The sequence below is a fragment of the Folsomia candida genome, unplaced genomic scaffold (assembly GCF_002217175.1).
Source record: "Folsomia candida strain VU population unplaced genomic scaffold, ASM221717v1 Fcan01_Sc072, whole genome shotgun sequence".
Lineage (NCBI taxonomy): Eukaryota > Metazoa > Arthropoda > Collembola > Entomobryomorpha > Isotomidae > Folsomia > Folsomia candida.
In genome coordinates this window covers 59,475-87,063 of record NW_019091264.1, presented here as the reverse complement: position 1 = coordinate 87,063, position 27,589 = coordinate 59,475, and the positions used below count along the sequence as shown (strand labels likewise).

At 37.9% G+C, this 27,589-nt stretch overlaps 1 protein-coding gene across 2 annotated transcripts in view; it reads right to left on the bottom strand.

Moving 5' to 3' along the window:
• LOC110862840 (titin) overlaps positions 1–27,589 on the bottom strand; it is a 77,444-nt gene that overhangs the window by 12,612 nt on the left and 37,243 nt on the right. The window contains exons 3-5 of one of the 2 annotated variants that reach the window (XM_035845882.1): positions 22,223–22,335; positions 21,413–21,519; positions 19,957–20,311 (exon numbers count right to left, since the gene is read on the bottom strand). In XM_035845882.1, the coding sequence (XP_035701775.1) occupies positions 19,957–20,101 (145 nt within the window). In that variant the 5' untranslated portion in view covers positions 20,102–20,311; positions 21,413–21,519; positions 22,223–22,335. The remainder of the gene's footprint in view (positions 1–19,956; positions 20,312–21,412; positions 21,520–22,222; positions 22,336–27,589) is intronic. The other variant, XM_035845883.1, reaches the window with a different exon arrangement.

Genomic DNA, 27,589 nt, shown 5'->3' with positions numbered 1-27,589 from the left:
AACAAATAATGATACCTGTGAAGAAATGTGGCAGAAAAAAGGGAAAGTTGCGTTTTGTTCGGCCACATCTTTTTAGGTAGAAATAGAATCTGTAGATACATACATATTTTTTGCGACTGATGTACAACTTTTTTTTGCGACTTTCACTTCTACAAAATCCTAAACAATGTACATACTTTACTTTCTGGGCAAGTTTTTCTCAAGTGTGTGGACCACTGTTTTATTCAGACTGCATCCATCTGCATTTTGTCGTCTTTCTCTGCTCGGCAATGTTTATCTTATCGTTTTTGCATATGGCGGTAAGCATCTTCCACTTCGTGTATGTACATCTACATACGAGAAGAATTGTCGTAGCCATGAATTTACTTCCCTTTTCTCTTGACGACCCCATTCCCCCAATAAACGAGAGACTAAAGAAATCCGGAGTGAGACTAGTCGACCAGAGTTGTTGTTTTACTCTACAATTCCAGAATGGGCCATCAAATGTCAACTTTTATGGGAATTAAGGTCATCCCTTGAAAATGGGTCTTGTTTATTGGGCACCACCACCACCACCACCACCACTGGCTCCATACGTATGTATGCATGCATGCACATTCACGGGCAGAATGGACCACTTGTGACGAGAAGTGCTCCTTCTCGGATGAGATAAGTGGCCACGTGCATGTCCATTTAACAGAGACGATTCTCTATTGTGCAAGTACTACTTGAGTTTCCTCTCCTAAAACAGAATTACATTCGTTATCTGCGGCTTAGCTAGTAAATTTTTCTCAACTGTAAAATTATCGAGGGGAAGAAACGTGCATAAAATAAGGATTTGTATTTTAGGTACTTGGTAAAAATTCCTGGGAGAAAATTTTATCTGAATTTCACTTTCAAACTTTACGGGGAAACTGGGAACTATTTAGTTTCAAAAGTATGTACATTCCTAAGAAAATTATGGACACGTGGGTTCGCAGAATTATGCAAGATAATAATTATTTTATCCTCTGAAGAGAAACTTGTACGCACGCACTTTAATTTGAATTTGAAATGTGACTAAAATTGTGTTGCATTGTGTGAAAACTAGTCAGATTTTATGTCCCTGCTGAATTCTTGAGAACGACATGGTAGCATTGCCTATTTATCTACGGACTCAAGTGGTGGTTGGTTGGTGTCATAGGTTCATTTGTTCTCTTGGTCGGGGTGATTTCAACCCAAAATTCAGAGGGCACAAATGTCAAGCCAAGTCGTCGTCCTCTCGTAATGTAGCGGATCGTTCGTGGCTGGAATTCGTAAGGCGATGCCTTTCTCCCAAAACAACCGGGCAAAGTGCAATATGGACTTTCTCCCACCACCACGCGCAACCCAACTTGGACCGTGTTGACTTCCGGCGAGGAGAGAAAGTTCAAGATCTGATCCCAGATTATTTTTTGAGATTATTGGATTAGGACCCGTGACAAACAATGTTGAGACGATTCGCCACGTCCTGGCGCAATCAAGGCGTCATTAAGTAAGACGATTAGTTCGGAACAGATCGTGACTATTTTTAGTAAGAAAAAATAAATTTTACACATACATACGCAGCCAGTTAGATAACTGAATAATATGACGACTTTGGAGGTTAAACTTTCACCCGACATAATTTTGTGCTATGTACATACATACTTCCTCGAGAAATCTGGCCACTTCTTTTTTGCCCTGACGAAACATCGTTAACTTTGGCAATCTGTGTTATGGACTTTTCGTTTTAGAAGAGAGAGAGAGAGAAAGTTCTTGGCCGAGACTCAATCTGAATCGTGTACTCTTCTTTCCTTATTTAAGAAGGAAGCTGTGCGTTCATAGTTTGTTTGTTAGTGTGCCTCCGATTTTGGCCATGGTCCGGGCAAAGATGGCATTTGTATTCTGACAGCTACAAAAAAGAGGGATGCGAAGCTCGTAAAATACAAAACAACTTTAACTCTCTCTCTCTTCCAAGAGTCGGGATGAAGTAGTGAGTTTAGTTTTCTTTCGGTCATAAAACCCCGAGCCAAAATAACGAGTCGATACTCAAACGGAATATTTAATGCTGTAGATTTTCGGATGAAATGGAGCCTAGCACTGTCCTCTCCTCGCGTATTGTAACACTGCATGGTGGTGAAAGTGATGATGGTACTTGGCCCGTTTTAATTGCGGTGGCTCGAGGAGAAACTAATTTATGTTGGGGAAAGATTATGACGGCTTTAAGACACGATTATTATGACATGACGGGTAATTTTGGAGTGGATTTCCTCTCCAAAATGTAGCATTACGTAAGAATGTGACATGAGGTGGCTCACTTCTCTTGAGTCGCTCTTGACTCGACGTCGAACCTGTGCCAAGTGGATGCCAAATAAGTGAAGGCAAGCTGGCTAACTGCTCAACAATGGTGGAGGATATCTACGTACGTCGTCATATAATCCCTGACCCCGGCGAACTCGTAGGTCGCGATGACCTTCGGAGTAATCCTGGGAGTAAAAGTAGTCGCTTTCTTGTAGAGAGTGGAGATATCGTATCGTAAATTGTGCGATCTTGTCTCTGTGATTACATAAGATCGTCGTCGTCGTAGGTAAATGGGACAGAGAGAGAGAAAAGGTGAATTCGATTATTGTGGAGATAAGAAAAAGTTGAAATTTATGATCACGTTGTCAGAGGTAAGGGTCGCATTGATTTTTTATTGGGGGATAAATATTGTGAGAACTATTCAGATGATTGTATCGAGGAGTGTATGAATTCGAACTTTTTGAAATTGCACAGGATTTGTCTTGCTGGATAAAGAAATCAAAGTTTGGGTTGAATTAGGATAGCGATAAATTTTTGTATTTTTGCGTAACCATTTTCAGTCAAGGTTAGGAACAGTATAGATAAATAAATGGTGGAAGTTTGTCAAATTGACCACCTGGATAATATAGATTGCATAGAGATCCCGTACTATATAGTGGCGATGGGGAACTTTGACCTAAAAATGGTCAAAAAATGATTCTTGAAATCTCAAATTTTGGTATAATATGTCAAATATATCTGACCACGTGTCCTCAAAATTTCATAAGTTTTCGTTGAAAAACAAATTTCGTACATAACTTCAAAGCGTGGAAGTCGTGAAACGAGTTTTTTATAAGTACCAAAATCTGAGCGACAAAGACTCAAAGAAGGCTTGACTAAATTTCAACGGAGAGAGGTGTGGGCGTGAAAAAATTACGACATACATAAAAAAGTATGGCGAATCCGAAAATATCAACTTCCTTTAGGGACCACAAGAAAAAACCATCATATTGACCCCTTGAAAATGAAAAACGATTAAATTTATTTTTGAAAAGTACCGCACCACGTTTGTGCCTAATGCGACCATGAAGTCGAAGATTAATCCAGACCATACCCATCATATGAAGGCTCATAAGTTGTGGGTCAAAGCGTATTCAAAGAAATCTGCAGCAAAGCATACGGAAGGTCAAGAAAAAATGGCGAACGCAAGACCTCCGAAGCTTTACAACAAAATTTCACCAAAATAGTTGGTCATTAGAGTCCAGCCTCACGTCTTCAAAAACGTAACAGAAACTCCGGGAAGGCAATTTTTACATTGCAAATATATGTCTCAAGTGGAAACCGAATAGAAATTAAAATGTTTAAAATTTCTGGCGAAATTCCTGTCCTGGCAGGCGCTGGTCCAATTTGGGCATATTTCGGACCCCTAAGTTCAAGATGGTTGCATGAGCAAACAAGTTTATTTTCCGAAATGTGTGATAGACCGTCGGATTCCTTTCATCAAGAAGTATCAAAAAATATAGACTGTAATTTTTTGGCCCGACCTTACGACCGTCCACTACGAAATAACTGTTAACGAAAAAATTGACAAAAATGACAGCTTGGAGTTGAAAAATTAAAACCTCACATTCAACCCTTATCTTCACGCAATAAAAAAAATTGGGCCATTTGTAAGAAGACATACTCCCAGCATTGTGAAACAGTCGAAACTTTCAGAAAATTTTGATTCAGGTTGGAGATAATTACCCATTAAGTTGCAAAGTCTTCCGAAAAAGCAGTAATGGCGGGCGTGACGAAAAAGGTTAAATATGAGATGCACAATGGACTTCAGTGTTCTTTGTTCGCGAATGTCTATCATTAGATATATTTACGATGTCATACCAAAATTTGGGATTTCTAGAATCATTTTTTGACCTTTTTTAGGTCAAAGTTCTCCATCGCCACTATGTAGTACGGGATCTCTAAAAGAGGTAAGCTAGACACGTCTCAAATTTCTCCAATCCAAGCAAATCTATAGTTCCATCGGGATAATATTTCTCTTGCATAACTTCAAGTACAGAGTGAAAATATTTGACATTCAAGCGTCGGAGCGAGAAGAAATATAAAAATATACATATTTTCGGCTTTTGTTACTGATTTGTTTCAAAGTTCGTGTCAACTTTTGGGTTTTTGCAGTATGTTAATTTTTGCGATATATAAAAGATTGCGAACATATATACCCATTTGGAGAAAAGTGTTCATACATATTCCACGCTCCTAACTCCTGATAAGACAATTTAACGTTACTAGCCACCAAACCAAAATGCCAACTTGTCCCAACTTTTGGTTGGCTTTTAATAACACGACGTTTCTTTTCCATCCTTTTCTGTTTACCTTGACCAACTCAATTAGTGACAACAAAGTTTTTTTTACCCTATTTCTCCGTACCCCACTTAGCCCTGCATCCTCCAGGGACTGTTACACATACTTTGCTGCATTCTCTCCCAATGTTGGGTCGGTTCCCTTCAATTATTTACAATTCCTCTCTTTACACAAAACACACTTGTCCTCCGAAAGTGAAAGTGGCTTCTGTTCTTAGAACAATTGCTCCGTTACACAACGACATAATTGCAAATCTCGGGAGAATTTCTGCACAGAAAATCTTTCCACTATTTCAAACCTCACTTCTTTCAGAGCATGCACCCACAAATAATAAATTCCTGCTCTGCCACTAACCATATTTATGCATTTTGTTTGCAAATAATTGGCCCATTCGTTCCATTCCTCTCTTTATTTATTTCCACTGCACGATTACATTTTGCACAATTTTTCGCTCCGTTATCTCCACCTTTTTTGAATTGCAATAACCAAATATGTCATAACTTATCGTGACGTCGAGAACTCGAGGAATTTCTTATTTATTTTATCCTGCTTCAGAACACTTTACTTTTTTTGTTCAAACCACAGAAAGCAAACTTTACTTACTACTGAACCTTGTCCACCTTGACTATTGACACATGAATGCTTTGATCTCTTATCTTACTTACTTATATCCGGCCCCAGTTAAGGTTAAAAGGTTACATTTCTCCCATTTTTTTTTCCTTCGCTATTAACCACACCAACTTTTTTTCTTTCAAGATAAGAGAGTTACCAAAGTGGACCTGGACCTGGACCACTCCACTGAATTTAATACCTCTCCCGGGACCAATATTAATCTCCTTTTTTCCATTGTACAGATTGGATTGAGTTACAGGACAGAGAAAAAAAGAGAAAGTCTCAAAGGAAACGAGGTTGAGGTAGGTTTTAGAAATTGATGAAAGTATACTTTCTCCTTTGCTCGCTTTCTTTCAGCATCCATGTCAATTACAGATACATACGAAGAAATTCCGTGTTTTTCTTTTCTTTTCGCGAATTTGGTTTGATCGTGGTTATCCAAGAAAACAAATAACGTTCCCATTTACATGACTGCAAGTGAAGGAAAGGAAATGGCGAGTGAATCATGCAAAAAACACAACTTTCAAAAGAATATACAAATTTTTTATTGTTTATTTACTTATCTTGGCTGATTGTGAGCTTACACAATGGCCAAAAAAACAACCACAATATGTCGAGAAGACGAGTGTAATGAGCTAGTTACATAAACTAACGTACGTATGCACTTATTTTTTTACGTAAAAGTGTTACGTAGAGAAAAAAACTGCAATAGCAACAAGAAATGAAAGAAGCCAAACCACCGACAGACAGACCGACAGTCTGTCCAGCAGGAGGGAGCATATCAACGAAAACAGGTAAGTGAAACGGACTGCGGACTTTATCCTGTGACATTTTCTAATGTATCTTCTTCTCCAAATGAGCCTGCAAATGATTCCTGGACTGGATTTAGTCGTCTGCCAGAGGGTAAAATATTGTCTACATCATGCAAATTTTAATCCATTTATTACATACTCTCATTCCCTTCCGGGTAATTTAGTCCGTGTCTAAATTATGTCAAGTCGGAACAAAATCAGGATCGAAAATGGGATATTTATGGATTTAGAGTAATGATCTTACACAATATAAAATGTAGTTATGTAAGTAAGTAATAGATACCATAATTATAAGGTTATGCATACGTATGAAATTAATACGCATACGTGACTGCCTCCTTGTTCCAATGGGGACGGATATCCGATTGGTTTCGGTGTGAAGATGATATTAAAACATTAAACTTTCACTTTGTGCAAATTCTCTCGACAAACCACGACCAAGTTTCGGGGCTCATTATATTTAATAAAATATAGAATATATCTTATGAGATCCATGTCATTAGTTTCCTAAATTTTCGTTTAGTTTCCTGCATTCTACTCCAAACGAGGATAAGGAAGGAGAGGATTGTGTAACCATCCCCACCAATACTGCCTCCAGTGAAAGTTTCCCTATTCACACACGCTACTTGCCATTCCGCCGAGGACATCACATTGGGTTAAAGTTGTAATTATCCAATTTTCTCATCCTTTGTGTTGTCTTCTCAAACAACAGAACAGGTCGTGAATTTCTCATACTTTGCAAAGCAGGGTGGCAAATTTTCGAGGAGATAAATTTGCCCCAAATTGTTGACCATATGGTTTGTTTAGTTATACAAGTTTCCTACTTTCCCCCCGTGGGAATGGGAACCCTGGCCCCGTGCCTTCTCCACCCACCGTGCCACCGTCATTTTAGGCATGGATGACTGATACATTTGCCAAGGGAGAATAATATCTGGAGGAAAAGGGAGAATAGCACGAGCGGAAATTCGTATTAAGCCACCACATAAGAGATCTCTTAGCATGCTGTTCCTTTTCAGTCTCTGATGCGATGCAGTTCAAACTACACGGCCAAACTAAAGTGATCCTCGTCTCTCATCATCTTTCGAGCTGCTTGCTTTCTCCGACTGACCCAGTTCGTGTCTCACATTACAAACAAAGAAACACAAACCAACTAAATAGCTGCAAATCGAGGAATAATAAATGGATATGGATATATATGCCTACCACGACCTAGGGAAGGAATTGTGCCGTGAAGAGAAAGGGTAAAAGTTTGCGAAAAGTATTTGTTCTTTTGTTGCGAAAGAAAAAAATATTGCACAAAAAATTAAATTTTTCTCTATTGCCAATTTGTGCCCCAGATCTGTCTTCATTTTGCAAAAAAAAATACGTATATACAACTAATTTGCACCAACGTGACATTGACTTATGAGTGAAATATGTATGCTTCACAGTTCGCAATATTCATCAGACTTGACATTCCCATATATTTCAATTCAATCATCCCGTAAATTGGGTTGGTTATGCCATGTTTCCGTTGACGTGACAGAATTCAGGTTTGTTTTGCATAATGAAATTCAATGCCAACAAGAAAGGCCAGGCCAGGAAATAGAACAGGATGTTCTCCACTCTGGCCCGTGAAAGGAAGGAAAAACATAATATTGTTCTCTCTTTGAGATGTTGTTTTGCCCATTTTTTCTCTTTATTTCATAAATATGGATCTGTCAATCATCTCTTTTCTAATATTGTAAAAGTACCACGGGATGAGTCTGTTTTTGATCGATTAGAGAAGGCGAAATTGGGATGGATGGACTACAGCAGATGACGACTTTCTCTCTCTCTCTCTCTCTCTACATTCCAAATTCTGATCAACTCTCACTTTCTCTCTCTCTCGCACTCTCTCGTCATGTTCGTGTCATGTCAGCATGATCATGTGTCAAGTCAACCTGTCCTTACTTACGTTAGATGAATGCAGAATGCTGACTTGGCTCTTGAACAAGTCATCAATTTTATTCCACCGTTCGTACGTACGGACGTACCTAGATATACCAGAGAACTGGAACAGTTTACCCAATCAGGTTGGAAATCGGCACATGGACATACTCGAGGAGAGAGAGAGGGGGAGAATCCTAAACCGAAACTGGGCCCAAAATTCTCCACTAAAAACGGTTGGACATGAGAGAAAGTATGGGAAATAAGTTGTTGAGGGAGATCACCAACCGCGATATCAATGTGATTAGATCGGCAGAATTTTAGCGAATTAGCACGGCTGATAACATGACATGTGTTCAATGTATTAAATGCCAACATTAAATTTTATGCTGATTTTGATAAATCCGTGTAGTAAGTATGATTTTGAAAAAGTTGAAAACAGAATTTGTTGATAATGCAGATTAACTTAATGAATAATGTAGAATTCAAATTACTCTACACTTTTTAGCCCGAGCCAGTAACCCTCATTATTAAATTTTACCCCGTAATTTGGTAATAATAGTTTGAGAATATCGAAAAATTGAGAAGGTGGCTCTGACCTTGACTCTGGCTAAATCAACACTGCATAATTGTGTCATTGAAGTCTATTTTTCGACTTTAATTATTATCGACGAAGAATACATTCAATGTTCCTTATATAAATTATGCATATTTGTGGCACATCCACAATTTGTAAATAAACTTGTGCAATTGTTACGGTACAACTATTGTACAGAAAATGATTAAGCGTGATGGAATTTCTGCCCGCTCAAAAAAACATGCTCACTTGATTAACACTTGCGAGCGGGCTGAAATTCAAATCAAACCCATCACGCTTAATCATTTTCTGCACAATAAATATTGAGCCGAAACGAATTAAAAGAACGCTTCAAAGTTCGCAAACATAGTACATAATTAATCTCTCAACTCAATTTCCACCTTCTATAATAACAGGTTGGAAATGTCACCTAAAAATAAAACATTTATATTTATAGATTGACCAACTTTACACGGAGAAGTGTAACCAAATAAAAAAAATATAATTCTATTTTCTCAATTCCTTCTGCATACGATTTCAATCCTATTTCCCCAGACGGTATCCGCCGCTGTCTTGCAGGATACGAGAAAGAAACGACCCCGACAAGACGACACATTGCCACAATATTTCTTTACTCGCTCTCCGTAAACTATAAATAGCTCCTGCTTTCTCTCTCTCTCTCCGTACTTTTTATTGCAAGATAAATGTCTCACTTTTACACCTGGAAATAGCGCAGCACAAGTCCTGCGTCGTCACGGAGTCAACCTTTGAAATTTGTTGGTTGGCTTACTCCTCCTCTACAATTGCTTCCAAAATAATGGAAACGATACTCCCGAGGATTTACAATTGGTTAAAAAAGAAACAAACAACAAGAAAATGGCACCAGTTGTGTGGGATGCGAGGAAGGAGAGAAATCTCTCTCTTTTTCCAGACAGCAGCACAAATTCGGGGTGACGTTATTTGTCTCATGTCATTCCTACCTATGCCCTGCACAGAATTATCTTTCTGTTCTATTTACAAACACAAACACGAGAGAAAATTGGGCAAGAAAGTTCATCAATTTTTACAAGAACACCACTTTCTTTCCTTGGTTTTTTGATGAGATAATAAATCGTTGTAAATATGTCGCTCGCTGAAAAGTAGAGATGCTACTTTTTTTTGTCGCGGTGGTGAAAACTTAACTAGCCGTTTCTTCTTCATCCATATATATACTTGATCTTTGATTCATTCATTTCTGACTGACAGCCCACATACTTTCTCTCACTCCGGAGAAAGTTGTGTACCTCCTCATCTTCATGTTGATCGTTTCTAGATGAAGATACAACAAAGTTACGACTTACTTAAGATGGAAGATAGTCGCTACATGTTTTCCCAGCGTGCAGGCCATCCCATACCTGACCTGACCTCCTTTTTCACCTCATATATACCGCTCATTTCCCAAGACGCGACCCACCACCACCACGAGCTCCAAACCTTTCTCTCCTTTCTTAGGACAGGCACCAGCCAAAAAGAGAAGAAAGTTTCTTCTTGGTCTTCTTTTTGTCCAAAAAAGTCCCACGACACGACTCCGATCCCATCCACAGAAAGAGAAAGTTTTTTCGTAGAGGTGACTTTTTCTATCTGTGTGTCCTACGGTATGTTCCCTCTATTTGTAATTAGTTGCGAAAAAGAAGAAGCAAATAGAGAAAGAAAGAAAGAGCGAACAAATTGGAATGGAAAGCCAAAAATAAAGAGGAGAAAGTGGGCAGTCGTCGCCTTATCCGGCAAGTAATGTAAACTTTGCCTACTACATAAGTAACAGCACAGCACAGATCAAGAAGACTAGTGACTACTGCAGCAGATGTTGCTCCTTCTCTCTCTCTTTGTTGGTCTACATATCCACCCACTAAATATTTTAGGACACATTTAAAACTTACAAATCTGCAGAGACTTGCAAACAAGGAGCAGAGCAAGGATCAATTACCTTGATCGTCCTACTGGATACTTTCCTTTCAAAGAAATGTATTCATTGAGGAGGAAAGGTTACGCAAAAATACGGCAGAAAATGTCACTCTCCTATTAACCGATGACATCGTCCATCCACTCTGAGGCCGGATTCGGATCAATTTAATTTAATGCCAAACCTTTTCTGTCGAGTCAAGAAGGATTCGGAGAAGAAGAAGAAGGAGACAAAGAAAGAAAGAATGTGGATCGAAAGCTCCATTATCCTTGATGGACTTGGTTAGAAAAATAGTCCAGGCTCCTTTGATGGGACGGACATTTAAAATTTTGCAAGCTTTTCCCAACTATTTACTACGTATACGATGTCCTATCCGATGGACACAGTTTCCTACTTTTTTTAAATCAACAAACAATCCCCATGCTTGACTTTTCCTCTTAGTTTTCTCTTCTCTTCTCCCGACCGACAACAATAGCACCGAGTACACAGAGCAAGGAGGAGAACATTATTGGCTTATTGAGTCTCAAATCACTCACTGAATAGGTTTTTCCCGACTTGACTTTGACCATTGTGTTCTTCTCCGACTGACCACATCGTCGTCATCATCTCGAGGAGGAAATCATGCCACGAGTATTTTTTCAAGGCTTTCTTCTCCCTATTATTTTCCTCCATGGTGAAACACAATGGTTGGAGAGGAAGAATGATGATACGATGAGATTTCGATGGATTCTTCTTCAATAAAGATGGAGAAATGAGGCTTTTTTGTGCCACCCTTCGTAGTATTTTGCTCCAAGAGTTTGAAGAAGTAAAGAATTTTAAATAACTTCTTGATGATGGGATAAATTTCGTTTTGCAAAGTTTTTTTGCATCATTAAAATAAATCTGAAATGAAATGTTCAATGAGGAAGGAATCATCGGTGCTTGAAGTCATTTAGACTTTTTTGTTTACTTGGATAACAAGTATATGGATAAACTAATAACTTGGAATTTGGCTAATTTTGTGTGGGAGGAAGTAAGTGGTTTTGTTTTTTGGGAAACTTTTTAATTTTTGTTCGATAAGAAAGTGAAAAAGGAAAACCAAATTATTAAACTTGATAGTTTTTCCCTGGAAAATGAAATAATGATCGAAGTTATGTCGTGGGATGAGCATTTGTTGATATAAATTATTAGTTTGTTCAACAATTCGCCTATGCATAATAAGTATTCATAGGTATCATTTGTTACAGATTAATTGCACATAATTCTGCACAGCTTGCCATTTCATTTTGGCGATGACTTTAATTTACAACTTTATTAATTTGTACATATCAAACGCCAGATTACAATTTGCAATTTTTTTTTGTAGCAAAAACATTCAAATAGATGATTCACTGGGTACCCTTTGCAAACTTTGATTTTCGCAATATGTACGTGTATTTAGTACTCTAACGGAAAATGCTACCCTGTTGTGTGCAGATATTACATCACATCACTCATCAAACTAATGGGCTCATTAGTTCTGATTTTGTTTTAAATTCTGTCTGATCTCGTTCCAATACTTGAATTAATTACAGTTTACATTTCTCCTCTAAAGTATTTGCAAATTACTGCGAGCGAGTACAACACAAGCAATTATTAGTTTGTGTCCAAATAGGATTTCATTCATTACCCGTCATACCCAAGCCTTCACTTGAAGCATCGAAATCGAGGATCTAATTGAGAACGCCGTTAGCGTCCAAATTAGAGAGGATTTTCCCCAAAGGGAAAACCTACAAGGAATATTATGCGCATACATAAAGCCGGCTGAAGTGGAGCATCCTCGTCGTCGCCATCATCATCATCGCCAATCGTATCATGTACATTTTCACTCTCAGATCAAATCCAAATCCTAAACCGTCTCAGTGAAATCCCCCGAGAAATGAAAAGCCTTGTTGATGCCTTCTTAGTGCAAAAGCCATCAAAACGTAACAGAGTTTCGTATGGGATGGAATTAAGGAATTTGCCAGGCCCAGAATTACCCACCCCGAAAATGAGCGACTACACAATTTTAGCAAAGTGAAAGTAGTGAAATCTATTCGAATATGTGGTCTCGTTTCATTTTGACGTAAATTCACATCTTTTCATCTTGACGGTTCTCGCAACTCGATGACTTTGATATTTGTTTAATTACAAGAGCACAAAATAGACCAACCAGAAGTCGGAATTAATCGTGGGTGGCGGTGGCGTTAACTAGAAATTTTATATAGACTGGGATGCAAATTATATGAATCCCAGGATTGAAATACTGTCCAGTTTACTTGCTGTTTGACTTGTCTATCTCTCTCTCGTGTTTGTGGTTTGCGACGAAACTATGTAACTGGGATTATTATATTTATTTTGGGATCAGATTCTGCTCCTGCACAGTGAACCGAACTGAATAAAATAATCGTTTGTAATGAAGTCAACACAGTTAAATGAACTCGGCAACCCCTCCCCCAAGTTTTGCGGTGGGGTCAAAAAACCAACAAATATTGTCTAAGTGCCCACCCCAGACTTAAACTTTTAGACGGGCCCAACCCGGCAAATGTCAGGCACCCATCCAGAGACGAGAAAAAGCATGTATAATAACGTAACAGCTAAACCCGTTAAATTTGGTTATATGGATCCATTCAGAGAAAACAACGTTGTCAGTATTTCCACATTTGGAATCAAATCAAAGTGTAGAAAACCTGCCAAATGCGCTCTATTCGGAATAATGAAGTACAACGAGCATGAGTAGTATTGCGTTCTCTGGAGTCATTTTACCAAGAAAAGTTGTATATCTATGAACATAACGAGGAATGGGAATGTGTTTCGTCTTATGTTTTGGCATAGGGTGTATCTATGCATTGTATTCGGAAGAATTTGAATTTTTCAGAAACTAAAAAGCGGAATTCATAGCGGATTCGTGACATTATTTTGAACGACGATATTGAACCTTTTACAGAGAAAGAGAGATGGACGACGAGAGACCGATTTAAGTTCTAAAATGGACCAAGTTTAACGGAGAAAGTTTGTCGGAGAGATGATAAATAAATTCATGTGTGGACTTGCCAAGTTTTCAATTTTTTTGCTTGCAGAATATTTGCTAATTTCTTCAGTAAAAATGGGATTTTGGGTGTAAATTTTTAATAAATGTCGTCAGCCCATTGCAACATTACTTACGTAATTTCTAGAGTGAGTTTGTCTCCCTGTGGAGCTTTGCTTCTTACTGCATTTTCGACCCTAATCTCTATACCACACCAAATTTCGAATAGTAGATATTTACTCTATCATCCAATCTTTGTCGAACTTTGTACATATGTGACTGTGCGTATTTTTATTTTTAGTATACAAAAAAAGACTACGATGGCGAAAAGCACAAGTGCAGACTTTCTCTCACTTTCTCCCTCTGATCTCTCGCTCAGCAAAAAAGAAAGGTCTCGCGGCCAAGAGCGGACCATTTTCTTGGGCAGAGTTAGTGGAGATACAAATACAAAAATAAATGAAATCCTCTCCTCTCTCTGAAAGCTTTACTTTAAATTTGCTATACGTTTCTCGAAAATAAATACGTGGGGATTTAATATTATGTAATTTTAAAGTGGATTTAACCTTGGCGTAAATAAAATAAGATATATTTTCACGTCGCATAATGGAAATTTGTACAATGCACAATAAGTATTTAGTATAACAGATTTATTTTTGGGTACGTATGAAAAGCGTTCACGCCGAATACTGGAAATTTTGTTAAATGCACTAGATATTTTTATTGTAAAATAGGTAATAATAATAATAAGCTTTAGTCAACATTATTTACTAGTACCAGTGATTACAAAATTCGGGGTGATGATAACCCCGAATTTTGATAACCCGGTTATCCAAATAATTTTGGTACAATTTTATGTATCTGCATAATTATTGCAATTATTTTATACATAATTATAGATATCTTTTTAATTTTTGAGCAACGCTTTACTCAATTTTAAAATTTTTACAAGTTAGTTACACAAAGTATTGATATACTGCTTAAAACTCGCAAATATATCCCAAACCAAATGTGTACACTTTAATTTTTTGTCCATGAAAAAAAAATTGTACTTTTTTTTAAAACTGGGAAGAAAGCAATCCTCGATATTCCACCATTTGTTCAGTTCCCTCGTACTTTCTCCCACCATTTTCACTTCATCCACTTTCTCATCACATTTACATTACTTCGGTGGTTGCCCTCTCCTCCTTTCTCCCTTTCTTCGCCGGCCTCCAGCTAAATATCTTATCAATCCATCCATCCATTCAGCCCTTCGTACCTTCTTTTTCTATTTATAAGGCAGCAAGAGGGAAAGAGGCAAGTGGTTTCTGATCAGTGGCCACGGAAGTGTGGAGACAGAGGGGCAATGCTCCCACGGTTTTTCGATGTCCCCATCATCGACTAATGTTACACAAATCTCTCACTTCCCTATCCCACAATGTTAACATCCCCAGATGTCCCCACCTCTTCCGCGGCCACTGGTCGTGATCACTGCTGCTTTGGTGCCATGTGTGGAAATGGGATGGGCTAAATTTAGAGAAAAAAGAGAACACCGCACCGTTTTTTTCCTCTCTATTTCGAGAATTCGGTTCGTCGTTTCTACTAGAATTGTTTTACACTCAGGAAATCAATGAAATACGCGATAATAAAAAGTGTGGTCTTTTCTTCTCTGTTGTGCCTGTGTGGAGTGCGTGGTAGTGTTGCTCTTAATGTGAAATGAGAGATGAATCTACATAATGCCCGCATTCTCACTCACTCGCTCCTTCTATATTTCGCAAACCTGTCGTACAGCAAAGTCAAGAGTGGTGTTGAGTAGTACTAAAATTCTGCTCGGGGGCAGGAAGGCACTTACTTTCTCTGCCTCGTAATAAAGTGGAGAATACTGATTTCTTTATACATATTTTATTTTATTATGAAATAAAATTCAGTTTTCGATCCGTTAATATTTTTTTTATTATGCCAAATGAAGAACGAGACTCGTGTTTCGAGCCAAAAATAAAAATCAGACGCGACTTCTTTGCATTTCAAATATTCAAGAAAAAAGTGATTAGTCTAAGAAAATCGTGATTTTATGTGTGTTTTATTATTCGTAAAAATTGACCTAGTTTCTTATTTTTAACCAAATGCCAAACACAGAAAATAGGAAACGTTTCGTTTCCTCCTAGAAAAATAATTGCCTGACACTTTTGACGTGAGAAGCAAGCAGTTAACAAATCACAGACATATTTACACCATACAAACCGTCAAAAAAAGAGGGTGACCTTGCGACACTCAATTTTCAAAGGTCCCTGAGTAAATTTTAGGTAAACAAAAAAAAACGAGTAAAATATTCAATTTGTTTATCCTCCCGATTTTTAGTGAATGTCTGCTACAAAAAAATGCTTTCCTTTGATGACGTCCCAGAGAAAGTGCAGGTTTATAAAGAGAAAAATCGCTACATATTTGACGACTTGGAGGAGAAAGTGGTGGTGCAGCATCGTGCTGGGGAGATGGAGTCGTCGGATTATGATTACTTACTCGCACTCTGGAGAAAGAATGAGAGTATCACTTTCCATTAAAATTTAAATTGAAATTCTTTCCCACAATCTCAACAACTCGTACTTTCTCCCACTCACATCACGGACCACTGAACCGAGAGAGAAATTGTATGTAGTGGCTGAGCGAATTACAATTACGAATTTATAAAAGGAGTCGAATTAATGCGTCTGGCTAAAGAAATGAGAATGAATTTTGAATTTCCTAAATAATGCTTTCGGCCTTTTTTCTTCTTCACGGGGAACCGAACTCGCTGAAATTGTGGAGGAATTCTTCTTTCGCTGAAATGTTTTAATTTTGACCCAATTTTTTTTTCGCTGTGCGAAATCCAAACATGTCAAATGTTTAATTTTTTTATTCACACAGCAGACATAAATTTTCGGATTATTTTATATTATTAATGTTATTACTTGGTATTTTGGCAGATGGAATTTCTTCCCAATTTCGCACCAATTTTTTCTTCCGTGGAGAATAAAAACCTTGAGAAGAAGAGAAACAGAGGGATGAAAACAGTGGTAAATAGTTTCCGGAGAACAACTTCTAGTGGATAAAGTATCTCTTTGTGTGTCCTATTTTTATTCCTTGTGTTCTATTATATTTTGGTGAAAGAGCAAACAAGAATGAAACAGAACACAAAGTATTTCATCTTCACGAGTTTTTTTCTTACTTTTGTCATCGCGAAACTCTTTGGGAGAAAGTGGGAAACATATTAATTTAATGGCATGCTGGGTAATTTAGCTAATCGGCTCGAGTGGTGAGAGAGAGAGAGACGAAAGTAGAAAAAAGATGCAGACTAATTTTTTATATACATACTTTCTCCAAGATATTTTTCAATTTTGGTGACAAAAGTATCCCAAATTTGATATACATTTGTTTATGCAGGGCAAGTTTTAGGAAATGAGACGAAACATGCATACATTTTCACCTTGATCTAGTCATCAAAGAGAGGAAAATGACGCACGTTGAGCTTAATTCCGGAAAAGGGTTACGTGACGAAGTGGTCGAGATGGATGAAGTAATATGACGACGACGTCCTCTTGAGATGAGGTTTGTTGTGCATTTTTTATTTATTTTTCCGCCCCAGACTTTGATTTTGATTTACTCTCCCTACCGAATTGGCCTTTTCCCAAGCAAGCAAACTCAACACAAGCCAATTAAGACAAGTGTTCTCTCGCACAAAGTTATAACTCCACTTACAAAACTCCGCAGCAGGTGGTGGCTGCTGATGTGTGTGTGGAGAGAGCGGAGAAAAGTTGCAGTTTCCGGGTGGTACACGTAAACAAATCAATGCAATGTTAAACATGTTGTGATTTCCAAAAATCTTTGTAATTTGCGTGGTGAAATTGATTTTGGGTCTTTTAAAGCTAGCAATTTTTCTCAATCAAATCAAATTATTATTCCCGCAGAGATTTTAATAAGTACTAAAACTTAATATTTTTGTAAAATTTAGACGTTGACAAATAATAAAATTGCAATTTGACAATTATTCGAATCTTATTTCAGATTGGACGATTATACCTGATGGTAGTTATTACTTCGCAAATAGCAATTTTTATAGAGTGGCTTCACTCCATCAGACTTCTTGCTTGATCCTATCCAATCTCGACTTTCACTGGTGAGAAACAAGGGCAGTGGTGCTTCCTACAGTTTCCTCGTGCCAGGAGAAAGTGGAGAAAGCGACACAGAGAAGAAAAGCCTTTGTACTTGAGGTGTCAGAAGTTGAGAGGTGGCTAATTGGGAGCCAAGAGAGAAGAAGACCGAGCTCCTCTACGTACTTTCTCCTTCCGGGTCCCAACATTGACCGAGTTGTTTAACTTTAACGTCACACACGCGTTTCTTGGAAGATGCTGAAAATTATTTATAAATTGGTCACCACCACCACCGTCGGAATTTTGAGATTTGATGTCTCAACAATTTTTTTATGTCGTCGTCGTCGCCGTATTATGCAATGTTATCATTACTTTTTCATTCCTTACTTACCCAACGGCACAACAGAACACTGAGTTTTTTATTACGTCATAATTTATTTACGGCGCTTTCATAACTTGCAATTAGCGGATTTTAGAGACATTCATCCTCCTACTTCTTGTGTCCTAATTTTACAGGCGACATCATAAAGCAACAGTTTCGTTCGTATGGCTGACGAGGATGAAAGAAGGTAATTACGTTTTATTGCAGGGGGACAAATATTGACTTAGTTTTTTCCTCAGTTTAATTTATAGCGGGCTAGTTTTCCTCCTTATCCTGTCATAAAATTGGGTGTGATATGAATTTTATTCCGTGAAAGATGGCCGTTTGATTTGTAAACTTGCCATTTATTTTTTACACTTGACCTGCCGCTCGCTGCCTGGCCTTTGTTTCGTAACGAAATGAAATGAATAATAAAAGTAATTAAAATTAGATTTATTTCCACGAAATGTTTTATTAACTTGGAGAAAGTTCACGGGGAACGGGGGCAGGAGCGGAACTGGAGAAAGTTGGCTTCCACTTTCTCCAAATTTGCTATTTATATATATAAATGTACGTTTCCTAAAGTAGGAGGGAGAGCCACACACGCATAATAATTCTTATATAAATCTCATAAAATTATTAATGCCACACTTGCGGTTTTCTTATCCAAACATTTTTTGCGAGCTTATAGAGATCCGAGAGTGAAAGTAGTAGTGAAAGGTTAAACAAACATTGTTGCTGCTGCGGGTGGGATAACTTTTGGAGATAAACTCGACCATATCAGGGCTCGTTTTTTACCCTTACTCTTTTTTTTCTCTGTGCGAAACCATCCATCTAACAGGATCTCGAGTCAGAGTTCTCACTCACCTTGATAAATTATGAATAACGTCTTTGCGAAAAATTCCATTTCCTTCCTCATCTCGCATTCTCATGTGTGTAAGGGCCGTGTTGGGCTTACTTATTAACGAGGGGGCTGTGCATTGAAGGGAGACGAGATGAGAATGAAATTATGCATGATGGTGAAAAATGGTGCAAGTGAAAGCTTAGCGGATGAATGACGCAGTTTGATGATAAGTAAGCGTTTAGTTAATTTATGAAAGTTTAGAAATTTATGGAGTGTTAAGCGCCGATAGATTATTTGTGGGAAATTCATTAATAAATTTGTTATCGTAGATTCCTTGGTCATCTTTTTTGAAAATTTAAATTAGTGTTCGTTTAAAAAATTGATACAAACGCAGTTTAATTTTTCTAAATTACAAAATTTGTTTTTGGTACTGTTTAAAAAGCTCTGCCGGATAACGTCTCAGATTTTTGTCTGTATTTTGTTAACAAACAGTAATCATATATTTTGTTACATAATACGTAATTTTATTCCCAAACAATTAAAATAATTCGCATTTGTTCTATGAAATCTCACCCTCACCGAGTTACACGGGCCTAACAATGGGCTATTTTTACCCACACAAGTACGTATGCAATATGTACTTTACACGGGCCAAGATTTGGCCTGCCTGCTACCGTCCCTTTTTTTACACACATGGTCCATTCGAGAAAGTAGAGTACAATACGGAACGAACGCGGAGAGAGATCGATAGATTGCCCGTGAAGATAAAGTGAGTCCGAGCCCCAGATTATTATGTGATACTCATTTAATACGGAAAAGCAGAAGAGAGAACAACCCATAGCTGGCTGGCAATAAAAGGGAATTGTGCAATTATACATGTACCACTGCCACACTCCAATCTATGTAGTGCAAGCACTTGATCCCAGTTAATGACTCAATCCACGAGGGATACATTGTCCAAGTTGGCAATATTCGAGGCAATTCCCACCCGCACTCTGTTAAGGATAGGATTCCATGCAGTTCAGTTTGTACACAATTTCGTGCTTACTTCACCCGGACGAGGAAGTACTAGTTCCCCGTTTTAATTGGGACATGCAAATCCAGCCCGGGATTAAAATACGACATGGACACCGAGACAGAGTAAGTAAGTAAACTAACCTTGGTTTGACGCAATGACGAGGAGAAGCGTCGGAATGATGAGGAGTCGTGTCGGTGTCATTGTCAATGTCACTACTTGTACGAGAGATGACAATGTTGATGGTGCTGCTAATATATTCGGGGACATTTTGTTCACAAAATTCATCTCTGTCCGCCAGCCAGCATTGCGTAATACTTAAGACTTCTTGGGGTGAATTTCTTAGGGATTTAGGACCTGCTGCTGCTACTACGTCTTGATCTTCGTGTGTGCTTACTTAAGTTGGTTGTGGTTTTGGGCAGTCGAGTTGATGTTTATGTTGTTGTTCGCTTTGGAGGAGAAGTTTGTCACCTTCAATTTTATTCTGGATTGTTAAACCTGAAACCAATAAATTATGGGGAGACGTTTACATTCTGTGCCAAAATGGATGTATGGAGCTTCTTGCATAATCGGGGTGGTTATGTAAACTTATGCAAATATAAGTGAGTTAGGTAAGATTTGTAGGGTTTGTTTATGCGTAAACAATTATTATGAATAATGCAAGTTCCCATGTTTTACTATGGACGTACGTACGTCGAGCCATTGTTATGCAATAGGTGGGTTTGTTCCGTAAACAAAGTGGAAATTTGTAAAAATTTGTCGAATTTGAAAATTTTGATAAATGACAAAATAGCTAAAATTTTGCTGCCCCTTTTACAATATGGAAATTTATAAAAAATATATACTTCGAAAATCAGTTTCCTTCTAAATAATTGACAAAATATAACTCAAAATTTGTATGCACCTTTGATAATTAGGATATTTATAAAAAAAAATATAAAATTTGGAAATTAGTTTCCTTCTAAATGACAAATATTGAAATTTTGTCACCACACTTTCACCTCACTGACTACATAATTCGTACGTACTTGCTACTCCAACCTTCACCTCCTTCTTCTCCACGCCTAATCCGATCCGTTGGTAATAAATGCAAACTTTCTCCACCACCACTTTCACTCTTCTTTCAGGAGAAAGTTAGTTTCCCAACTTACTCACTCCGATTTGGATTGGAAGTTGACTAATTAAACTAATTGGTGCATGTCAACCCTGCCGTTCATCTTATGTATCTGGATACACATACACTTTGACGGAATCGAATTCCTTCCTCGGAAGTGAATGAAATGAATGAACCCACTTATTTATTCGTCCAATAAGTTACACACTTCCGAACAAATAAGGACATTTCCCAACTCGGGGGAGTTGCTTAAAATTTAATCTAATTTAACTCCTTCCGTCCAACTTTTCAATCCATTTCACAACATTACATAAAAATTAAAACTACGCGTAGAGTTCGCATTCATTCATCGTCGTAAACATGGCTTTCACTTTGATGTTCACGCCATGTGTGTCGCATATGAGAAAATATTAATTTCGGATTCGGTGCGTCATATGAATAGCTTTCACAATTCTGTTTACCAGTCAAGCAGGGATTTTACTTACCGCATCGGTTTGATTGACCAAAATAGGAGAGGATTTCCATAAGCCGAGAATGGTGATCTGGAGGATTAAAAGTTGCCAGCGCTCACTTACTTACTTCCAGTAATGGCCTATATGCACAGAATTATGGGAATGAATGAGTATGTTACTACGTACCAGTGTTTCTTTTTGTGCGCACGAAATTATTTTTATGCATGCATAGTGCACAAAAATGCATAAAAATGCATAAAAACGCACAAAAATGCATGAAAATGCACGAAAATGCATAAAAATGCATAATAATACATGAAATGCAACTTATGCTAGGAATTTCATATTTTCAAGAAATTTTATATTTTCCTACCTTGTCAAATTGCAATTTGTACACATATGGAATAACATGGAATTATTATTCGGCAGGAAAATTTCAAACAAATTTCAAGTATTTATTTGTTTTGTTATACAATACTACGTATTCAGCCGTTCATAAAAATCGTCATGTTCATTCATTTTCATTTTCAAAACTTTCATTCATTTTTCGTATTGAAAAATGCAAAATATTTTTACACTAAAACACTAAAATGATGAGGAAAATATCTTAAATAGCATGTCGATTCCTCAATTAATCGAATATTTGGAAAAATTGCATTGTTCCAATATTATTTGCATGCAAATTATTTTCGTGCATTTTCGTGCATTTTCGTGCACTTTTTCGTATTTTTAGTGGGTGTTATTAAACGTTTAAAACATTTTCGTGCACTATTTTCGTGCAGGTGTTATTTAACAGCAGAAACACTGCTACGTACATACGTATGGAATGTTAAAATTACGCACGTGATGGATCGACCGATGGAAATGGGCTAGTTGTTGTGCAAGTGGTTGAGGGTTGAATTTTTTTGTGGGGGCGTTTGTTGCCAATGTCGCAATCAAGGTTAAAGTTTCCTTTCCTGCAAAAATAGATATATATAAACTTATTAGGTTTAAATTTAAACAAGATTAAACCACATATTAAAATTATGTAGGACAACCTAATACTCGACGCATCTGTTATTCTAATAAAAATATTACCTAAAATAATTTATACCATCGACTTTAATCTCACTCAAACTTCATCAAATCTAGCCAAATTTTCATATTTTTCTACATATTATTCTACATCAAATATTTCGGCTAGTAAAATTGATCCGATTTATGTACACAACAATACAAACTCTGTTCGTGCTCAGATAACCAGTCCAAAAATAGAAAACTACTACTCCACACTACGTAAATAAATACACACACATCCATCCGTTCATTAATCAAGGCGATAAAATTGAATCGGAATGTTGAACTTGAGTTATCTCTACGCAGATCGCACAAGTTCCATTCATCTAGTTAATTCCGCTACACTTCCTGCACTCACTGGCTGGTGGAAAACACTACTTTCACTTTATTTCTCTCCCATTAAATCTGCATCAGCCGAAAGAGAAGAGGATGCAAAGCAAAAGCAAAGCACTAAACTCTTCTCAACTTATCGGACAAAATCATCGATTCGATGCTAACGAAAAGTCACTCTTCTCCTCTACAGAATCCAATCCAATCCAACTTTCTTTCTCGATCCGCTGATGCCCAGACTCATTCCAAGAAAGCCAAGAAGTTGGATTCACTTGCAGAAAGTGGAGAAATCATTACCAACACGTCTACAAAATCGACAGACCCAGACAGCTTCACGACCACAGAGAGAGAAGAGAAAGTTGGAGAAAAATGCAGCTCAAGTCGGAAGAAAATCAGGTTTGTTTCTTCAATCCTATAGTCATAAAAAATACAGGATTAACAGCAGCGCGTCAGGAAATGCAGTGCAGTACACACAAACCCGCTAAATTATTGAAGTGGAGACTGCAGCAAATCCAACTCCAACTTTTTTTCACCCCCTTGAAAAAGATGCATCTCCACAAATTCAATCCATACACACGCTGCACTCAACTTACTTTCACTCTGTCACAATAATAGAATTGAATAAAAGAGAGCAGTCCACGGATAAATTGCACACAGCAAATTTACTCCCGTTTTACTGCACTTTATTTTATCTCGATTTCCTTCAATTGGACAAAAAAAGAGGAATCACAAAAGGGAAGAAGCCGACGGAGTGTGTAAGGCGGCCAGAAAGTGGTATGCCATCACTTTTGTTGATATATCAATACGTCACCCTCGCCGAGAGAAGAGTGTCATCGACAGTTTGGTCCATAGTACAGTGGACAAAATAAAGACCGTAGAGTAGACAATAGAGCTGGACGGACAATCCAATCTAGCCGAAAACTGGATAACCCGACGAGATGGTAGGAAGATACTGTGTCGCGAGACTAATAGTTGATGGGAGGGAGGAGGGCGAGGATGACATGCCACTCATTTTTCTCCACGGTGGGAGGGGACATTCATCCATCTTTTGTAATAAAATGCTGTCCATTTTCACTTACATGACCACCCAGAAGTGAACCTGGATTCTCTCTCAGGCTCAGAAGAATGGGTGTTTAATGGGAAATTGGCCTAATCGGTGTGGACGGAGGAGTGAGTGAAAGTGTTTGTGTCTCCGTGGTCCAGTCAAGTCAACGCAGCAATCAATTGACCATCAGTCAACTTTCCGTCACTTCCCCTTCGTCCTCTCGTCGATGGATTAAGAAGAAATGAAACGAGGAGGAGAGAAAGTTCTGCGGTGGTCTCGATTTTCTCTGGATTTAATTTGATCATGTAACTTTTTAAAAGTTGGGGTGACAGACGTGGTTTGTGGTGAGGTTTTGAAATTGAATAGAGCGACCAGACCAGACTATTACGTAATTTTGTAGGGAATTTAATTTGGGAAAATTGTATCAAAGAATCCAAGCTTTTTTAAAATACCTGATAAATCTTGAAAAGTCTAATAGTTTGTGCCAAAAATTGTCGAGTATAAGATATCGTATGTAACACGGATAATTAATCTATGACATTAATAGTTTCCATTAACCTAAATATGTAGTATTTTACATTGCAAATATAACAAAAATATAATTTTGGCGTTATTCAATTCCAACCCATTTTTTTACTACAATCCAAACCTGACCCATAAAGTGTTTCCCCATTTATTTCGTTGCATTCCCCTCACGCATCCCACAAATCCGAAACCAATTACAAGATTTATAACCCCAATAAAAAATATTACAAGTTTGCCTGCCAACTGACAACACACATGAAGGTCGTCCTGCCATTAGACCAACAATGGAATTCAGACCTTGCATTGTGTTTCTAGCACAAAATCTGACGAGAACCAAGCAACACTTACAGCCTGGAAATAGAGACGTAATGAATTTGGCAGTAAAGAAACAACACAATAGGATTGAGTGATTACTTTTACTTTTCCTGAAAAAATCCACCCCACTCAACTTTCCCTCGTAGTCAATAGACTGAGTAAAAGTAAAGATTAGACAATTGCTGTGTGTGTGTATCGACTAACAAGGGACACTCACGACCTGTCGTTTGAGTCCAGGGTACCCACCATGTTTTTTAGAATCTACTAGGACCCCAGATGAAGGATTCATTCATATTTCCGTGTAAAACTCATATTTGGCGACGTGGCGTGGCGCCAAATTCGCCAAAATTGAATGTTTTTATTTTTGAAACCGCCATAACTTTTGAAATTGTGGACGGATTTTCAAAATTTTTGGCAAAAATCATGACAAGGAGTTCAACTTTCTTATTCCATGAAATTTTTTCTAAAATTATCGCTTTTAACTTTTCGCAAAATTTCGTAATTTTCTTCGAAATGGGGGTTCGTCGAAAAAATCCTAAAAATATTGCAAAAATTAGAAATTTTTTATTTTTATTTTTTGTCAAAAATTTCGACTTTTGTGATCATTTTAAGCATAAAATTTTGAAAATCCGACATAAACTGCAAAAGTTATGAGGGTTTGAAGTTGGTCGAAAATGTAAATTTTTAAGTTTGGCGCCACGCCATGGCGCCAAATATGAGTTTTACACGGAAATATGAATGGATCCTTCATCTGGGGTCCTAGTAGATTCTAAAAAACATAGTGGGTACCCTGGACTCAAACGACAGGTCGTGAGTGCCCCTTGTAAGTTGCGTTTTTGTGACACTTTTCCTCTCGTTTTTTTCTAAAAGAATAAAAGACACGCATCTCCCCGGGAGAATTACTATCCGTTGTATTGCCTTCTGTGTACTTCCACCCGACCGAGATAAGAAGCAATGGAAGAATGAGACACACAAATTAAATTGGTTTTTGTTCCGGAGAACGTTGCATGTTGCACACATGAGACGTTGCGCTGGGTGACATGAATGAAACGTGGAGGTTGTAATTCGGCCTTGGTCAGCCTTGTTTCTTTGCTGGACACAACACAATTGTGGTCACTTTCTTTTCTTAATTGACACTATTTGAATGAGGATTAAGTAAAGATTTATTTTTTGGAAAATATTTTTTCGCATTTTTGCTTATTTATTTTGAAAATGAGCAGGTTTTATTGGTGGAAAATATTTTTTTGGATGGGATTAAGTAGAGTGCGTGTCTAAATTCGTTGAGTGAAAAAAAACCTGAGATTATTGCTCCAGCGTTAATTAATCCGACAACTGCATGCATGCCCTCAACTGCAACTGCAGGACGCAGTCTAGTCACTTATTTCTGACCATTGTGATGATTAAATGCGTAAACTGCATACATGTAGAAAAACCTCTCACACGAAATTAACCCTCACAGTGACCCAGCTGCACGGGGCAGATAAGACGAATTTATTTTTTCAAGGGTAGCAAAATCGATCATACTTTACGTCCGTGAAGTGCGTGGCAATAGTGACGTGTGCCCCGGATTAGGATTAAGGATTAGGCGAAGAAAGAAAAAAAGGAAGTGAAGGGGGAAAGCAAATTAGAAGGTAAGCCTTTCTCCCTCCCACCACCCGTAATTGTCCTCGGATTTAATTCCTTTTGCGTCACTTGGTCAGAGAAAAGAAAGTCTCAGCTATGTACTAAAATTTTAATTTTCTTCAAAAATGCACATACAAAGTTTCCAAATTAATTTGTAAAATTTACTTTAGTACTAAACCCCTATCTAATTTTGGACTTGGCCCAATTTCGCGAAATTATTTCGCCAATGAAAGTACAGTCCAGGAAACAAAAGGTTGAGCAAGTAGAACGAAACCTTGCGCCAGACTCGACCAAAGGAAACCACACGTGATCCTGCCCCGTTTCACTTTCACTTTTACTTTATGTACATTTCGTTTGAATTACTGTGTGCATTTGAAATACCGGAATTGTTATCGCTAACCTCTCTTCTCTTCTTCTGTACTTTCACTTTGCTCCTCTTCTCTCCACATACGGACGAACGTACACTTTGCCCAACAAGGTGAGAGAGGATTATGTTGCACTTGATGGCAAAACTTTCTCCACTCTGAAGAGAAGAGAGGATTACACTCCGCGGAGGAGGAGAAAGTCCTGGCTTAATCTATATGCAGCACCACCTGGTCACCTAGATATTAGTGTAAAACCGCGAATATTTCCATCACCACTGCAAAATTCTGTGGTTTCACCATTCAGAAAAAAAGTAGTGACATGTGTTGTCCTCCAAAACCAGGGGACTATCTATCTAACCACTAAAATCAACTTACTCTTAGTTCCGCGAATAGGAGGACGCAGAGTGACAAAGTTGCACGGAAACATCAACATTGTCGTGGATGGGAAAAGTTTGGCTAGTTGGCTGGAAACACAACTTTCTTCCTCTTCAACAATCTAGAAACTTTCACCACCACGAAACGTAACCAAACCACCAACTCTATCATCGCAAAGTGTACGGTTTTGTTACATGGTTTGTTTATCTGTGGTCTAATTTGAGCCAACAGCGACAGGCAGGGAGACAATGACACCCGAGATCGTCTCACTAACTTTAAGGTGCAACATGTCATTTTTTAGACAGATTTATGTTTTTTGCTCTTGTGGTTGGAAATTAGTTCATTTTGCATGAAATGCATCGTTATTTTTTGCAAGCTTTTTTGGAAACTGGGTGAAAATTAGATTTGACTCTCGCTCAGAATCGGACGATGAACCAGACGACCCAACCAGACCCACGAACCATTGTTCTGTTCAAGGTTTGTTTTTGTTTGTCAAACCCAAACAATGTAATTCGCTTGGCTGATTGTGCTCGGCTGAGTTTGCATTTGTCACTCTTTTACTGGCTGCTTCGTGAT